Source organism: Protomyctophum parallelum (genome assembly GCF_964188405.1).
Source record: "Protomyctophum parallelum genome assembly, chromosome: 1".
Taxonomy (NCBI): domain Eukaryota; kingdom Metazoa; phylum Chordata; class Actinopteri; order Myctophiformes; family Myctophidae; genus Protomyctophum; species Protomyctophum parallelum.
In genome coordinates this window covers 30,149,167-30,168,025 of record NC_139697.1, presented here as the reverse complement: position 1 = coordinate 30,168,025, position 18,859 = coordinate 30,149,167, and the positions used below count along the sequence as shown (strand labels likewise).

Sequence of the window (18,859 nt, the reverse complement as noted above, 5' to 3'; positions counted from 1 at the left end):
GAAAAGATGAAAACGGAAATGCTACTAAACGAGTATCTATTCTGACCGTTCATAAACTAACGGATATCAGAGCACTCTGTGTTGTCAAACCCAGAGTTCTCTGAAATCGGAGCAGATTCTCAGAGCGTATTTACGAACAAACCCTAAATTGGGGGGGGGGGGGGGGGGGGGGGGGGGGGAGGGTCTATTTGTCATTGTCTGTGACCTCATCCTCGTCTTCAGAGTCTTCAGAGTCGTCCTCGTCATCCTCCTCTTCTTCGTCCTCTTCCTCTCTTCGTCTCTGGTGCCTGGGCGTCCTTTGATGCTAGGGTGACAAATACAATGCATTTGCATCGGATGTTTGCCTCCTTGGGAATAAACTCAAATAAAAACATCCCTTTCTGAGTGGAATGCATCTACAGCACGTTATGTGTTCCTACTTCCTACAGGGCTGGAACCAGCCTGTAGAGTAGACCGTCTCAATCTGGCCTGTGACATCAAAGAAAAAGTAAACGACCCCTGCCAAACAAATCTGAAATGTAAAAGGCATTATGTAGTGTTGCAGTCGAGTCCACCTAAAGCGAGTCCAAGTCAAGACCAATTCCGAGGGGGAAGGGGAGGGGGGGGGGGGGGGTCGAGTCCAAATCGAGACCAAATTATTTGTCCCTTTTTTCTAATATATAGGTATAGAAAACACAAGCGCATCAGCTGCTCTCCGTTACTAAGATAACTGTCTATAAGTGCCAGACAGCTCTTTTATAATGTTGTTAATGTGAAACATGTTCCTTGAGACTATATTTATAACATATTGCAATGTGTTTCATTAGTGACCTATTAAGCTGTGAATTGTCACATATTGTCACATAAAAGTTTACACTGCACGGATGTGGAAGTAATATTTTCCAAGTAACCTCAGTACACCAGAGTAAAACATGAAAAAGTCAACATTTATATTAATCTGGCTGAGGACCTGCACACTACTATAAACAATACTTATAAGAGGAAGATGCCTGGGGTCTAAAGACATTAGAACATTTTTACTTTAATTTTTCCATCAGTGGAACAAAACAGCATTTTTGATTGGGTTGCTGTCAAAGATGGAAATCCAGAGGCAAACCACAGAAAAAATTAAATGTGGGAAATTCTACAGCTTTTATCGCACCGTGGTTCTGTAGCATTGTAACATTTTGAGTCTTTGACAGGTCATTAAATCCTAATCTGCGATTTTTTAAACAGCATGAAAGGAGACCCCCAAACAAGCACTGTGTTACCTATAAAAATTTGCACTATATGTAGAATTATGTTTGGATATTATCGTTCTAACCAACCAATTGAAGAAATTGAAGAAATATCTGAAACCATTAGGGCTTTGGAAGATGTACAAAAAAACCATTAGGGCTTTGGAAGATGTATTCTATTGCTAGTTTGACAAACACTCTTCAAACACTCTTTAATCTACTGCCAGTTTGAACACTTCAAATACTCTTTCATCTTTTGCAGATAGGCAATTTTCAGTGACATGAATCCAAATGTCTGAATTCCGTTGTGGTCGACTGGGAACTTTAATGCATGTGTCACATTGGAGCCATGATGTTATTAGATCACTTCTCTTTTTCCCTTTTGTGTGACTGAAGTAAAATGAGACACAAGTAGCATGTGCTTAAATTCATATTCAGAAAAATGTTTCAGATGTCAAAAATGTCTGAGATGATAGAATGGTGATGGATGATGATAGTCATGGAAGGGGAGCTTTCTGAAAGCTTCATGGGCAAAGATAATAAACTTCAAAATCTAAAAATAAATCACACCCGTGTGAACTGAGTGGTGCAACTCCCCTCTCCCCCCCTCTCTCTCTCATTAGCAGGCAACAGTGCAGCACTATCTCTCTCTCTGTTTCTGGCACAACAGCGCCCCTACTGGTACCAATAATCATACTGGTGCTCATAGTCACATAGGCGAACACATAGGTGGGTGAACACACACATAGGTGGGTGAACACGGACATTGCTGTTCCTTTGAGTGGTTGCACCACTCAAAAACGGTCAAAATGACCTCTCATACATGCTAGTGTTAAAGGTGTCTATATAGAGTATGCTGCATCTTACCTGTAATGTTCCCGTCTTGCTCAGGGAGGAGCCCGTCCGATCGAGGGCGGTTTGGGAATTGGCTCGCACTATGTCTAAACGGCTCTGGTGGTCCGGGGGGTGCAGCAGGCTCCTGAACACCTGCCAAACACAGTAGGACGTGTTTAGTGGTGGGAAGTAATGTAACCAAGTACACTGAAAGTACAGTACAGTTATGAGTTATGATCATTGTGAAATGGGCCATTCTGCATAATAAAGAGTTTTAAAATTTGTTATATATTTTAAGGCCAATACCTTTTGAAAAAAGGACCTTTGGTAACAACAGACCATTTGGCTATTTCTGTGATAGATGCTCTCAGGCATCAGCAGATTTGACTCATATGTTCATTGTTTTGGTCATGCCCGGTGGATTACTGGAGGAATTCTTTACAGTTATTTCTAAAATACTAGGACTGAATGTGGATCCTTCACCTTGCATTGCTATTTTCTGTGTCCCCAAAGAGGGAACCAGAATGAACAACAGACAAAAAATATATACTTTCATTTGCTTCTTTAATTGTTTGCCAACGAATCCTCCTGTTATGGAAAAACCATCTACCTCCATCATTTGACAGAGACAGATGTTGACAGTCGTTTTACACGTCACATATTCCAAGTATGAGCGAAACCACGAGAAAGGGGAAATGAATTTCCCATCCTTCCTGAAAGTGATTACACACGCGCAGAGTGACTGGACCTTAGCGAACACACACACACACACACGTATGTTATTACAATATAACTGGTACGTGTGCAGTGGTTGGAGGTACCATACTCTTCCATTGAAACATTTAGACTCTGGTGTCAGGTAGGACACCTACTCTAGGCTACTGGCTGACATGTATTAATGCCCAAAGCTCATAAGCACAATACGTCCCCTGACCAAGTATGGTCAATCACGTCAGGGAGACCAGTGTTCAAATCCAGGTTAGGATAAAAATGACGGAATGCAACAGACTCTAAGATGCATCTAATATACTTTTTTTCTGGAGAATAAAAAATGCATTCCACAGATTCTCAGTCAGGTTTATCTGCATGCCGGGCGTTGGTGTGTGTCGTTTGGATGATTAAATCTCCCGTCTTTGTGATACGAGTGCCACATCCGGGTGAATAACTTCTCGTTGATATGAATGGGAGGAGAGATGATTCAGTGCAACAACAAAAAAAGAAACAAAACAAAGGGTGGAGAGAGATGGGGCTTATGATATCATCAGACCAACTCTGGGAGGACTTGTTCTCTTGATGTAGTCAAGTTGATTGTTACGTTTGTGGACATGATTGATGTATTGTTTTGTCTATCTATGTGTTGTGCCTGATATGAGGACACCCTCCAACAACGAGATGATGCAAAAAACTACAGAATGGTAAAAACTAGTGATGAGAGATTAATCAGCAAACGCATCGGTTTTTTTATTTTATTATCAGCTTAATTATTCGGTCAGATTGTCTTTACAGATACCGGTAAACAAGCCCAAAGTAACAGCTTGAACAGATCTACAAGCTCACAATATTAAATATAAGGTATTAAAGTTAAATATGACTTGCCTAAGCCTGCAGTGCAGATACCCCGTTACATGTATTATTCAGAATGGACAAAAGTTATCGACATCGGTATAATATATCGGCCAAAATGTCTCCTAGGCACATCCCTAGTAAAAACATACTGGCTTGAAAGCAATGCAGGTGCAGCCAAATTAATAATGAGCTAGTTACAGTAGATGTAGGCATGCCCAGAGCCATGAGTGTGGCAATGTAGTGAATTCACAAGCATAGACAGCAGCCAAACTAAATCTAACACCACCATTACTAATTTGAGTATTTGTCCGTTTTTAACCTGCTGTAGTTTTGAATCAGCCAATGTTTATTTCACCCTATGCCCCTTTAGTTTAGCAGTTAAATCCCATCCAACAATAACCACCTCAAAGACAACACTGGTGAAAGGGCGTCGGTGGTACCATCCCGTATGAACAAGCAATGACTCAGTGAGAGTAATGAGGGCATGTGTGACCATGATGCCTTTGGCTGGGTTTCACTACAACCATAAACACTATAAATTAGTGCACCAGGGCTCTATAATAGGCTCCCTCCTTTTTTCACTCTACACCAAAAAAAGCTCACAATGACTCAACGCAAGTTATGCAACGTGTTGTGAGCTTGGATGTTCTCACTGAATGTTCAAATGGTTAAGTTAGCAAATGTCTAGTCAAGGCTTGATGGACATAAAACAAATTGTGATCAGATTCCAGCCCCAGAGGAATTCAGTAGCAGCAGAAATAAAATAAAACCTAGTGTAATGGTACATAGGTACAAAAGCACAGATAATACATTGTTGCCGTTGCATAGTTAGTTAGTTGGTAGTATCTCAAGCCAGACTATCTCTTCCACAATCTTTTAAATTGAATGCTTTGAATGACGATAGTGTTCGTGAAAATATATTTTAAATAATTTAAACTTAGAATTTATAGGCTAATAATTATTTGGTTTCCAACTTTCAGTAAGAGTTATTTACGTGACGGCGCAGGAGAAGTGGGACATCCACTTTCTTTCCCAGAGCTTTTCTAATATAAATACAGACACATTTGCCTGCCAACGAGCCAACGTGTTTGTCTTGATACTTACTACTATCTAGCTTATACCAGTCATACAGTGCAATAATGAGGCTCTTAAACCAGTGTGCAATCAATGCCCCAAGACAAGACAGCCTCAGCTTGAGCAAAGGTGTCACGTGACAAAAACAACAGATCTACAAGCCAACAACGTATCATGGTTCGACATGTTAGAATTGTAGAACGATTACTGTATATTTGTCACGTGGGATGACTGTACATTAGGCCACACTCGGAGACATAGATTGTCCAGTGTAGCACTAATTCTTACCATGTTTATACTTATGTTTATGTTTACTTTGTTAAATCATGACAGAGATAAATAAACTAATAACTAACTAAAGTATGTACATATACGTGTCGTACATACTGATTTTTAATGAACAAAACGATGTATAATCCAAACATTTTCCAAAACATTTGATAAATTCCAAACCTTTTCCAGGCTTGGAAAGGTTCTCTCTCATTTCAAAACATTTCCAGGAATGTCATGACCGTGGGAACCCCGAGATAGAAACACACCGTCTATGTCAGCTGACATGGCCTGAAGTAAGCAGCCTCTTACCTCCAGGTCCTCCTCCTCGTCCACACTTTGGATGTTCTGATAGGCGGCCGTGTACAGCTCCAAGGCCTTAGCATGGAATGACATCTCCACCGTCAGAAAGTCCCCGAAGATCTTCTGCAGGGTACAGGATGACATTTCAGTTCTCAATCTAATTGTCTTGGTTTTGTTTCTAATGTAGCCTCACAGAACGTGTAGACCTGTAAAGTTTTGTAAACAAACAACTCCAGCGTTGCAGAGCTATAGAACCAATAGGCTGAAGGGATGCAACGCTCCGATTGGTTCAGAAGCACACAGCCTTCCGTTTTAGACTGAAACTTAAAAATAAAATCCCCAAAAAGCCATTGCACCCTGTCTTTAAACTAATGGCCCAAGTAATTTTTGTATTGTTTCAGGAAAAATAAAAAAATGTGATCACTATATAATAGCCTATTTCTTAATAATTTAACCAAAAAGCATTTATAACAATTTATGACTATTAATATAAAATATAAATATATTATGCAACATAAGTTAAAATAGGATTAAAACTGACTTTTTAAACAGTCACAGAGACTTTAGTCATTAGTATAAGAAGGTGATGTGAAACAAAACTAAAAGAAGCCAATCTGCATACATCAGATTAAACTACAGTAACACAATACAAAGCAGGACACAACCGGAAGAGGCATCCCTGATGAAGTGATAAAAATCACACACGTGTGAACTGAGTGGTGCAATTCCCCCCACCTCTCTCTCTCTCTCATTAGAGACACAGCACTACCCCTCTCTCCGTTTCTGGCGCCCCCTACTGGTATAAATAAGTCACATACTCGTGCTTACACAGGTACACAGGTAAACGGACATTGCTATAATCTTTGAAGCGGAACTGAAGACCTTTCTGCTTGCCGCTTCCTTTTACCAAGGTTTTTGATACATTTCTTGTGCTACACTACCTTGTTCTCATATTTTTATTGCTTTGATTTTAGCATATTCTTATTGTATACTCTTAATTCCTTAATAACTTTTTAAATGTCAAATGTCTACACTTTGTCTTAATGCTCTCAACGTTGTGTGAAGCACTTTGAATTGCCTTGCTGAAATGTGCTGTACGAATAAACTTGCCTTGCCTAACTATAAGTAAAAGAATCAAAACAGAAAGTGATCATTTTGACTCATTCAAACCGACCAAACCCAAAAATCACTCATGCGAATATCTACCATGGTTGGGAGGTTGGAAACGGGTGAGTTACACAAGCATACAGTGGTGAGCTTTCCTTTTCCATTCAGCACATGAAAAGGTGAAGGCGCGTTGTACAGCACAGGAACATATTCAGATGGCTCAAAGTAAAAGAGGTTAAAGGCAGGAAGGATCACAAAGCCATAAAGCCTTCACTGTCACAACAAAGAAGGGACCGGAAAGCATAGGTTGGTTCGAGTCTCTCTCTGCCCTGAAATAACCTCTTCCTGGCTCTTCTTCATTAGCGGCTGACTCACATGAACAAAAGAGCAGAGGGACAGAAGATGCAAAGAAGAAAAGCAGAGATTGGGAACTCAGTGAAAGGGGAGGAGACGTTGAAGCCGGCGACTTGGGAGAGAGAGTGACCTTTATGTCTCGGATCTTCTGCGTCTCAAATTCGTCGATGGTCTCTTCCAGGCGTCTCGTGGTGCGTGTGGCGTCCATGGTGGCTCTCTGGAGCTCCGTTTCAGCCTGCCGGGAGAAAGGAACGACGTCAGACCACAAAAACACTCTCAAAACGAGGGCAACCTACTGTAGAGGTGGGCCTAATCGAGTTGTGAAATGACAAACTTTGACGTCCATTATCATCATTATAGAAGGTATAGAATATAGAGAATATAGAATAGAATATAGAATCTACAAACGTAATGGAGAGAAGTGAGATGTTTGAGACGAGATTCAAAAATGAAATCGGTCTCATTGCTCTATGATGAATAGTTCAGGAGTTATGTATGACCACCAAATTGAACTACATCGTGTCAGATGTAATATTAAGTTTCAAGGCTGTGCATAGGCAGCGATTGAATGTTACAGTGTACGAGTCATTGTAGACAGTGACATACATGAATGCATACATAAAGCCTCATTTTATACCAATAAATTAACTACTAAAATAAGCTGTAAATGATACAAAATGAATGTGGAAATACTGAAGACTGAATTGATGCATTAAAGTAGATTCATAGGTGTTGGTTTTCTAAAAATGTACTTCCCTACGAAATGTGAATAATAAAGACGACCTCACAAATTGTACTCCCTCAAATTTGACAGAAACCTATGCCTAAATGTTTTTGCTGGATTTGGATTAATTTATTTTATGAATAATTGATATACAATGTTGGAGCAATGATCAGTGTTTTACAGTCATATACATCACCAGTACAGATGAGCTGAAGAGACCAACCTGGGACTGACGGCTTGGTTAAGGAACTCACCATAGAATAATAATAATAATGAACAAAACATACAACTTGACCAACATTGTAACCAATGTACAGCAGCTTACTGTACATGCTCAACACAGTTCAGACGGTGGGGGTGGACTCGAGTTAAACGCTAGTAGGACACAGATTCTAAGCTGACTAAGCCATACTACTTCACAGATTCTATTCATTTTCTGTTTCATTTCGGCCAACATGACGATCCGTACAGATCAGACTCATCGCCAGCAAAAAACATTGTTTTCCTATGTCCGGGCACGTGCTCTCTCTTGCATTGTAAATCATGTTTCTGGACGTTTTAAGACACATCAAAATATTCACACCCTTTCAGCACATGGCACAGAGGTGCACCAATCCTTCCTGTTGATGCTGATAGATGTGGTAGGAATGGTGTACAATGGTGTGCAATGTCAAATGCAGAACAAAGGTTTAGGTTCAAGACTCAATGTCTGTTTGAATGCATTTTTCCTGGTGATTATTTAAGGTGCACGCTCACAGGATCTAAATGTATCCGTATGAACTCATTCACTGTCATTGACATTCGTCGGTATGACAGTCATCATATGTGTTTTCCAGTGTTTACGATAGAACATCGCAGTGACACCCCCCTATGAAAGTAGAGACTCTTGTCTTTCTTTTGAGATATTTTACCAAGTCATAGAACCAAAGATTCTATGGGTCTTGAATGATTAGTAAGAAACAAACACTCAAAAACGGCTTTAATAGGCTATGTAAACACTAAATGGCAGTAAATTAGTAAAGATTATCTACCATACAGATTGATTAAAATAATGTTTTATTCAGTAAAAGTCTTTATACCGGTATCCAACATCATTCCATTGGGCCGATGTGATGGGATGGGATGATACGAGGACAGACTGGCTAAAGCACTATTTATCAATGTCGAGACACCTAAGGGTCCATTTGCTTCCATTAGTACACTCTACTACTTAAATAAACACTCATGATCTTACAGTGCAGATCGGGGGGTCCCAGAGATAAAAAAAGGGGGTCTGTGACGTAATGCATAATATCAAACTTGAGGGTCCTTGAAATTCAAAAGGTTTCGAATCGCTGAGGTAAAGGATACAATGATTTGCCTGTCGGAGGGGTTCCTCTGTCGGGTGCGTTCCAGCTGAGCCATCTGCTTGGCCTCTCTCTCTCTGGCACTCTGGGTCGTCTTCAGATCAGCCTGTGAGGGTGACAACAGAGGTCCATGTATAACCAGGCCCTGCAGGACTCCTAATTAACAGATCATGGAAATCTATGCTCACCCCAGAAGAACGTGTTGATTCTAAAAACTAAATGGGAACACAAAATAATAAAATAAAATCTATAAAACAATAGTGGCCGCTATACGGCCTGAAAATCTAGTTGAAGTGCTAAACACTGCTGTAACAATGCTGGACCATGTGGCCAGCATTGGACCATGGCAGACCCCTAAACAGTGTTCAAGAGAGTGGTGGGGCTCATAGCATTCCCATGAATAGCATTTCAACATTCAACAGCACTTTGGGTTTGATTCCCGCTAGGGGCGCTGTGGGTGCTGGCGGCGTGTTTCCTCCTCCGCGTCATCAGTGCCCATACCCGAAGGCGGGGTTGGCGAAAGGGTCTTTCTGTGTGGAGTTTGCATGTTCTCCCCGTGTCCCCTAGGGTAGGTACCCTCACAAAAACATGCAGTAATCCTGGTCTCTAAACTGCCTCCCCCTGGCCAGCCGGGGCGCCTGATGGAGGGGAAAGGAACTGGTTGGAATAACGTGTTCCTTTCACGCGCTACGTCCAACCAGGGAAACTCCCCCCTGTCAGGTGTAAAGGAGCAACTTGGACACTCAAGCATGAAGGAAGCAGAAGGAGTTAAGTCCATTGCTCTCCCCAGGTTGGCGGAGGGTGTGTAGAGCCCAGGATCACATTAGATGATTGACACAGGGGTGAAAAATGAGTTACAAAATCGTGGGATAAAAAATATATATTTAGAAAAACAGCACTTTGACAAACACCAGCAATGACAAGTGATTAACAAAGAAAACCGAACGTCACCCCCCTGTCCAAACACAAGAGAAGAGGAAGGCTTGGGAAGCCTCACGGTTGAGGGGACCCCCTTTTAGGCATGCCAATAGGTACCGAGTGGACAATATAGGGGACGAGACATGGGCAGTCATTCCTAAAATGGACTAGTTCCGGTCGCCATGATGTTTGCTATGACTACACTAGTAAAAGTACAGTAAGCTAATAACTTCATTTAAAGTAAATAAGGAAGTAATATGATAAAGCAGGCCACCCTCCCGCGAGTGCAATTTGTGATTATACAACATTTACATTACCATCGGTCTGACAGACAGACCATGAAAACCACTGACTGACATTCTAAGTCTACGACCGTGCCAACATTATTCAGCTTGAACACACAGAAACAAAACTTAACTGTTAGCTCAATCTCATTGTAGATAATAGATATCCGCTAATGCTAACTAAGGGTTGCAGTATGCCCCAAAACAAAAAACAATACTGATAACCAAATAAACGTTAGCACCCTGATTCTGGGCCAAACATTCGGTGAAAATGTCGACAAGCTGGCAACACAAAGCGTTGTGAGCTTGTAGATCAAATATATTCATAATCTAGAGAAAACAGGAGGGGCCTTGAATAGACACCTCGGTACTCCTGTCAATCAAGCATATCAAGTGGTAATTAAATGTCTATCATCAGGCATGATGGGGATATTAATAGATATTTAAAATAAAAGTTTAGTAAGAAATGTAAGCATTATAAAGTAGCATCAAACACTGAAATTACAATACCTTTCGAATCAATGGAAAAGCCTTTTGATGAAAGTACGTTTTAAGAAGTGAGAAGCCAGCAGGTCATTCAGTCCAGAAGCCCCTACCTATAGCAAAGACCCTCCTGCCTAATTTATGCTCCATCACACCAAAGCATCGCATGGAAATAGCCTATTTTCACAGGATAAAGTATGAATTTGGCTTTTAGTCTTCAGCCTCGCCTCAGAAACTAACAGCTGGTTCCTGTCTGACGACCTCAGGCTGCACATAGGCCCATAAATTTAAAATGTAATTCATTAGGATGCAGTTCCATGAAGTGCCATAAAAGTAATCTGTCAAATAATTTATCCTAAAAGACAAGCAACCAGTGTAGTGATGTTAAAATAGGAGTAATGTGTTCGTTTCACTTGGTCTTAAGTAAAGTCTATCAGTACATTTTGGAGCCTATTGACTGTTATTTGGCTTAACATCTTGTAAGATGTTTAAAATATATATTAAGGCGACCACACTACAGCAGACACTGAGGCTTTGGGATAGACAAGCCAATGCTGCCCTCTAGTGGACACTCAGCAATGTGACGTCTATAAATTTGACAACCAACAACTAATCTTTTTTGTATTGGCTAAGTGAGCCTGCATTTGACTGGGATGGGATTTTGCTCCCTGAAGTAGTAAATAATAGAAATATAATCTCAAATACAAATATTTATGTTCTTTTGAGTTCATGTGTTGTAGTACAACTTACCCTTTTGCTTTTCACAACGGCCCCGTAGCTTTTTAATGGCTCTACCACTTTGGCTTCAAGCCTCTCCACCTGGAAAATGGATTCAATTTAGGCAGAATTTTCACTTATAAATCATCCATTATTGGTGGACTGTTATTTGTCATGGCAGCCATACTTACATTAACTAGTACAGTAAACACAGGTGTTACCAATTATACTAATTAAGGTTCTGTTCCATTCAGTGCAGCAGAGTATTTCCAGTGAGCCAACTTCTCTGACAACTGAACTTTAAATAGTAGTAGAACACCTGGCTTTTCACAAACCTTTGGTGCCAAAAATGTAATGGTGCACGGATGACTTTTGCACAAGACAATGTTTCATTACTTGACAAAACAAGGCAACTATAAACAGTTACAATAACAATAATTAATTAAATGATAGTTACTAATCAAATTGTTATAGGTTACACAATACCATATTTTGCAAAAGATATCAGTATGCTTCTTGCAGGCAATAGTCTCATGTAGCCAGACAGCAATAACACAAAAATATATTTTAAAATATCTTTACATTTTAGTTTTTCATTTATATTTCTGCTAACCAGCATGCTATATACTGTATGCTTAGATGATTTCTATAAAATTGTGCAACTTTAAAGAAGAAACTGTGTGGGGGAGGTGTCACCACTTCCGCTTTATTGCTTATTCATGATAGAGCTTCCGTTGCTCGAGACTGTATGACGGAAGCATTTGGAAATTGAGAGAAGCAACAGCCACGCAAGACTATGCAGGCAAAGGCCACAGACATACGGGATGCAAACTTAGGTAATGTTATGCCAGAGAGTAGAATGCCTTCTGTTTGTTTTGATACTGGGTTTAACATCAAAACGTTTCATTGAACGTTAACTACAACATTATAGACAGTAAACAACTTTGAGTTCTGCTGTCGTTATGTGTTTGAGACGGAGTATCCTTGAATGGCACACTGCCAGCATCATCTACCATTTTTGGTTGTGGTGACGTCATGATGATTTGGTCAATTCTGTCTCCGTTTACATTGCTAAGAAAGTGGAAGCGTGCAACTTATTTTAACTCAATATTTCCTATCAAATTATTGTAGCTGTGTAATAAGCGGCTTAATGTACAGTGAAGCAGTATTTGAAAATAAAGCCCTTCAAGGTAAAGCAATAATGACCTGTGTACATTATCGCTTTGATCAAGATATCACTGACACTGACCTAGGGATCCTATCTCAGTGGTTCTCATAGTGGGGTCCGGGGACCCTCAGGGTCTCCTTGACAGGCAGGGTAACAAATGGACCCTTACAGGTCTGTAACTCTGAGGAACCAAATGGACCCATAAAAGGGGTACCCATGGGGTCTTGAAATTAAATAAGTTTGAGAACCACTGTCCTAGCTGACACCCATTTACCACTTGTTTTACAATAATTTTGACTCACTGACACCAATATATTAAAGTTACTACTCCAACCTCAGCTTGACGGTAGTCTTGAACCTTGGCCAGCTGTTCAGCAAACTGTTTCATGCCTCTCTTGAGGTTGGGCGTCTCCGTGTCCGCGTACAGGTTGATCTCAGTGACCAGCAGGTCGGCCTTGTCCCGCAGACGGGCCGTCTTGCGGACGTAGGCAGCGAACAGTTGGCACATGTCGCCAAAGTGCTTCTCCACGTTGGTGACGTTCTGCTGGATCTGTCTGGTCTGACTGTCCCTGGCGGTGGTGGAGAAAGTGAAACTTTAGGATGACTCAGTGCAGAGAACAGATTCTAGAGCACGGCCCACACTTTTCCCACAAGGACGTTTTATTGCACCTATGGGTGCTTGGACTGACATTCGCATACACTAGGACACTTTAGGCACTGTGACCTTTGGGTGTCGGCCAATGTGCATTTACACACATAGATCGCATCATACATATGAAAGAACTGCAACGGAAATAAGCTGGTGGCTGCGTTTTATCGTTTTGATAATGGTGTGACAATTATCATTTAAAAGAAATGTTATCAATCAAAGTCGTTCTTGTTTACGACACGGTATCAAGTAATAAGTCGTAAGAAAAGACCAGATTTGTGTGTTTTGCACAGTGATGGGAGCAGGAAGATGTTCAGTTTGTGTTGACTTGACATTTTGATCATGAACCAATGCTACCTGAAAAGAAAATACTAATAATAATTAATCACAATTGAGTGTGAAGTTAAAATAATCATGATATTGATTTGAAGTCATCACCCAACTCTACTATGGGAACACAGTCAGTACAGGCTATATTGTGGCTGTACTGTGTTGTCAACTGGGTCCTTATGTGGTGGTGGGGCAGATTAAAACAAAATAGAGGCCTGTGTATGTAATACCAGTAAGACGCCTTAAATTAAAGGCGAGAACGACTGAGACACTCTACCAGAATAATGTCACTTCATTATGTCAGCACTACAGTGGAGCGGACAGACTCTACCCAAGTCCTGATCATTCGCTCATCCCCATGTCCAGGGCCATAGAAGTTTCATTTTAAATATTCTCAATTTCTCATATAAGCATTGTGGTCCAAATTTAAATAACTGTCTCAGCGATATTGTCAGGGAGGTGTCTCTGTATCGTCACAACAGTCAGTGATATTGATAGCGTCCGTTGATAGCGAAATTCTTAATAATTCGACGGCAGTACCATTAGCGTTTTCTCAGTTGATTCTTTATATCCATACGAGTCAAACCACCGTGATCATTTGTTTATTTTTGGAACACAGTTCTTATTTGACGTGATATGAAAAAGTTGCGCTCCTGTCACTTTGGGGGATGCCTCCGTACAAATAAACTTCTCGAAATGTACAGAAACAAGGCCGTTTCTCAATGCACTCTCTCACAAAATACAGAAATGCAACAGTATAAGTACAACTAAAGCATGAACACTTACAAGCCAAGGCTCTTCAAAGCACACGTGAGGAGGAAAAGGCCAGCATTACAGGCAAGAGTAACCATAGAGAGTAGGCAAGCAATAGCATTACAGGTAGCAGAGTGATGGAAGCAGCGTTATAGGAAAGGAAAGCGTGACTGCTTCTGCGTTCAGAGCGTGTAACGGAAGCATCACAGGCTTGAGCGTGATGGCTTCTTGCACGTTTTCACTCATCATCAAAGTAGGGTCAGGGGTCGCCCCAGCAAAATGCGGAACATGTAATTGTTAATGATGCATTTTTTTATTACATTTTCTTTCCAGCGACACACTGTATTGTTGTGATTATATATATTGCATGGGGTAGGCCTACGGGAAAATTCACCCTCCCTGAAAGATGTGCAAGGATTTTACATTTGGGGAAAAGATTACATAAAATTTAGTCATTTCTAATTTAGTGTGTGTGTGCCCACTGTGCCCACTCCGGGTTACCATGTATATAACAATCGATTATATAGATTGTGATTATTACATTAACTGTGTGTGAGGGACAGCCTGGACAGGGATTGATTGATTGAAGTAATTATTAACAGATTGGAGAATTACAGTACATTTCAAGCACAACTGTTAACTGTGGACGACACCATAAAGCATTACACAATAGGGTCCTGCTACACCATGTTCAAGTCATCATAACATTTAGAGACGTACAAATATACACTACTATATAGCCAAAAACAGGAAATCATCAGGAGGTAAAAAGGGGTGGGTGGGGCATTCAGATTTTACGGGGTCCAGTTTCGAATTGCAGGTCTGCAGTAGCCGCAATTTGCAACTCTAGATTTTTTAATAATGGGATGAATCTAGAGTTGCCCCCTCCATTGAATCCCCACTCATCCAATTTGGTTTGCGATCTGCTTGTCTTAAACAACGTTAAACTCAACAACATTGCAGCTGTAGTCCAATCTTGAATTATCTCTTTCAATCTGCCGAGCTTGTTTTTCATAAAAATCCACCGTAGAGATGTTATGAGCCACTTTCTGTCAAGACATCCTCTGCAGGTGATTCTTTTTCTAAGTGCTGGAGTTTGGAAGCACTCGTCATATGTCATTGAACGGCGTTCCACCTGTTTCGAATTTGCACATAATGCAGGAGGCAGCAGAGCGACGCGTTAACAAAAACGAGTGCTTCCAAACTGCAACACTTAGAAAAAGAATCACCTGCACAGAATTTATTGACAGAAAGTATAGCTCATAACATGTCTACGGTGGATTTTTATGAAAAACAAGCTCAGCAGATTGAAAGAGGATAATTCAAGGTTGGACTACAGCTGCAATGTTGTTGAGTTTAACGTTGTTTAAGACAAGCAGATCGCAAACCAAATTGGATGAGTGGGGAGTCAATGGACTGAATGGAGGGTATTGCAACTCTAGATTCATCCCATTATAAAAAAAATCTAGAGTTACAAATTGCGGCTAAGGTCTGCAGGTGCCCTTGGAGAGCGGTTTTGAAGGATTAATAAAGGGTCTTAATGACTGTTGCGTTCCACATTTTGGTGGCATAGGAGCGAAAATAATTTAGTCCCTTGTTTGTGCCAAATCTGGGTTGCACATGGTTTGTTGAACTCCCTCTGGTGTTATGGGTGTGGACTTCGTTGACATTAAGGAAGTATTTAGACAGGTACACACCGTATCTTGGTGGATGGTGGTGTATCGAATGAATCTTGTGGACCAGACCCATTGCAAGATGCTGTACTGTACTCTGTCGTCAGCCCTAAGCAATTCCAGCCTAATTGGCCTAAGTGGGCAGGGGTGAGGTGGGACCCCAATGGAAACAAGCCAATAGGCTTTTGTGTGTTTAAATCATCTTAGGCCAGACCTTAATATTGAAATGTACTTTTCTGTGCTTTTTTTCTGCAAACTTTTAATAAAGTATTCAATCAATCAATCATCAATCAATCATGCAGTATGTAATCTCTGTCTTCTTATCTACCTATCTTTAAGTAGCATAACTCAAAGTTCATATCGGCATTTCCCCAGTGGGAATCTCCGTACTAACTCAGGTGTGGGGCAAAATAGAGATATTTTGATGTTCTCTCAGCAGGACAAACGTTTGATTTACAAAAGCCCTAAAAAAAGAGCTTTGAACGTTAGCTCGTTAGCAAAGGACAGTTGCAGATGTGCAGCATGGAGTATTTCTTTACCTGGCTCTTGCGTCTGGGGTGCGAAACATCACGACCGATTGGCGATTGCCCGGTAACACACGTTACAAACAGAATAGATACTGAATATCAACACAGAGATTTAGCTTATTCTGGGATCTCAAACGTTTACACTCGGCAAAGCTACTAGGCTAGCACGCCAATCTCCCGTTTCCATGGAGCTTCAGAGAATATCCGATGACGCGGGGTATGCTGGGAAATTGAGTTGTACTGGCTCATTATGTTCACGAATCCCAACCATAGAGTATATACTCTAAGATTGATTGATTGATTGAAATATTTATTAACAGTTTGTAGAATTGACAGTACATTTTAAGAACAAACTCAATACAAAGACTGTTAACTGTGAGTGGACGACCCAATTAAGCATTACACTTGTTTACAACAGGGTCCACATTGTTCAATTCATCAAAACATTTAGAGACACGTATACAAATAGACACTTCTATGTAGTTAAAGAACAGAACAGGAATTCATCATATAGGAAGCAAAAAGGGAAAGGATACATATACAGTGAGGGGAAAAGGGGGGGGGGTGGGGGGGGATTCAGATTCTACAGAGGCCAGTTTCGAATTGCAGCCATCCGTAGGTGCCCTTTGAGAGCGGTTTTGAAGGAGTCAAGGGATTCACATGTCTTAATGATTGTTGGTAGGGCGTTCCACATTTTGGTGGCATAGGAGCGAAAATAATTTAGTCCCTTGTTTGTGCCGAATCTGGGTTGTACATGGTTTGTTGTACTCCCTCTGGTGTTGTGGGTGTGGACCAAGAGGTGGATGCATAGTCAAAGAAACCTTGTACGAGGGCTCCTGTTAAGGTCTTCAAGGTGTTTTTGTTGACCAGTGAGGAGATCCTGTAAAGGAATCTTGTTCTTTGATTGACTTTTTTGATTACGTTGGTGGCCATTTTATCACCGGAAAGATTGGCCTCCAGGATGGAACCTAGTAGGTAGGTAATTTCATCTTTTCGTGTGATAATATTGTCACCCACTCTAACCAAGAAGCCATCTGCCTTGCTGAGATTACTATTTGATCCGAAGAGAATGGATTCAGTTTTTCCCAGGTGTAAGGATAGTTTGTTATCAGCGAGCCAGGTGCAGATTCTACTTCGAGTTCAGAGCTGAGGGTCTTTTCAACCTGCAGTTTGTTTCTGTCCGAGACCAGCAGTGCTGAGTCATCTGCGAACAGGAACAAGTTGCAGTCACAAGCTGAAGTCATGTCGTTAACATATATTAGGAACAGTAAAGGCCCTAGTATGCTTCCTTGTGGGACGCCACAGCTCACTGGGAGGGGGGGGGACAGTGTTCCGTTCACCTCCACCATCTGTTCTCTCCCCTCCAGGTACGATTGCATCCAGCTCGTTGATGTGCTATCAAAACCAATAGCTTTAAGCTTGTTAACCAGTATGGAGTGGTTCACAGTGTCAAAAGCCTTTTGGAGGACCAGCATGACCATGCCGCAGTATTTTCCAGCATCCACCTCGTGTTTGATGTGGTCGCTCAAATAGAGGAGCGTCAGTGGAGTGGGATGTTCTGAAACCAGATTGGAACTCGTACAGCAATTTATTAGTGGCAAGATACTTTTCAACCTGTTCATAGACATCTTTCCATCACTTTCGAGATGGAGCTTAGAATAGAAATAGGGCGGCAGTTGCCGGGTTCTAATTTACTCCCTTTTTTGTACAAGGGGGTTACTTTGGCCAGTTTAAAATCTTGGGGGACCTGTCCCTGTTTGATGGAGAGGTTAACTATGTGGGTGATGACTGGAGCTATGCAAATGGCTGAGTCTCTGAGAAATGTGGAGGGAATATTGTCATGGCCAGTGGCCTTGTGGGGTTGGAGGGCACTCAGTTTTTTAAGTACCTCCTCGGTTGTTACCATTGCCATTTTAAAATCATCTTTACAAACACCAAGGTTTTTGTAGAAGGCTTTGATGTGCTCTACACCAAAACGCCCAGAGTGGGAGGGCAGTTTGCTAACCAGCTTTGTTGCAATGTTTGTAAAGAAGATGTTCAAGTGGTTGGCTACATCAAGCTTGTCAGTGATGAGGGTGTTATTCGATTTGATGTTTATGTTAGTAAACCTGGTTTTTAGTTTCTGACCACAGCCTAGTTGGTTGTTTAGTAACTTCCAGAGCTCCCGAGGATTGTTTTTGATTTCCTCGGCTTTATCATTGATAAAGTTACATTTGGCTGATTTGGTCATGGCAATTACACCGTTTCTTAGCTTGTTACACTGGGTTTTTAGATTGCACAGTTTGGTTTGGAGATCACTGTCGAAGCGCTTGCATTTGGCTAGCTTGGACTTGCATTTAAGAAGTTCAGAGCATTTGTTGTCTCTGGCTTTCATTGCAGTCAGTATGTCCGAATTCATCCATGGCTCCGAGTGGGTTTTGACCCTGACGGTTCTCAAAGGAGCCATGATCCCAACCTATGATCCCAACACTGTCTGTCACTCTGAAGCCAGTCAAGACTGATAGGGGAGAACGGGGTAATAGATGAACCACTTTTTGCTTAAGTTGTCCTGGAAGCAAGGCA

The 18,859-nt window shown here is 41.2% G+C and overlaps 1 protein-coding gene across 1 annotated transcript; it reads right to left on the bottom strand.

The window, feature by feature from the left end:
• Positions 1-175: 175 nt before the first annotated feature.
• Positions 176-16,475, bottom strand: cibar1 (CBY1 interacting BAR domain containing 1). Its single transcript, XM_083775975.1, has 8 exons — positions 16,310-16,475; positions 12,700-12,934; positions 11,231-11,299; positions 8,800-8,901; positions 6,856-6,960; positions 5,274-5,387; positions 2,085-2,204; positions 176-304 (listed from the first exon to the last, which is right to left on the bottom strand). The coding sequence occupies exons 1-8, from the start codon at positions 16,336-16,338 to the stop codon at positions 185-187; spliced, it is 894 nt and encodes a 297-aa protein (XP_083632101.1). The 5' UTR covers positions 16,339-16,475; the 3' UTR covers positions 176-184.
• Positions 16,476-18,859: the final 2,384 nt, after the last annotated feature.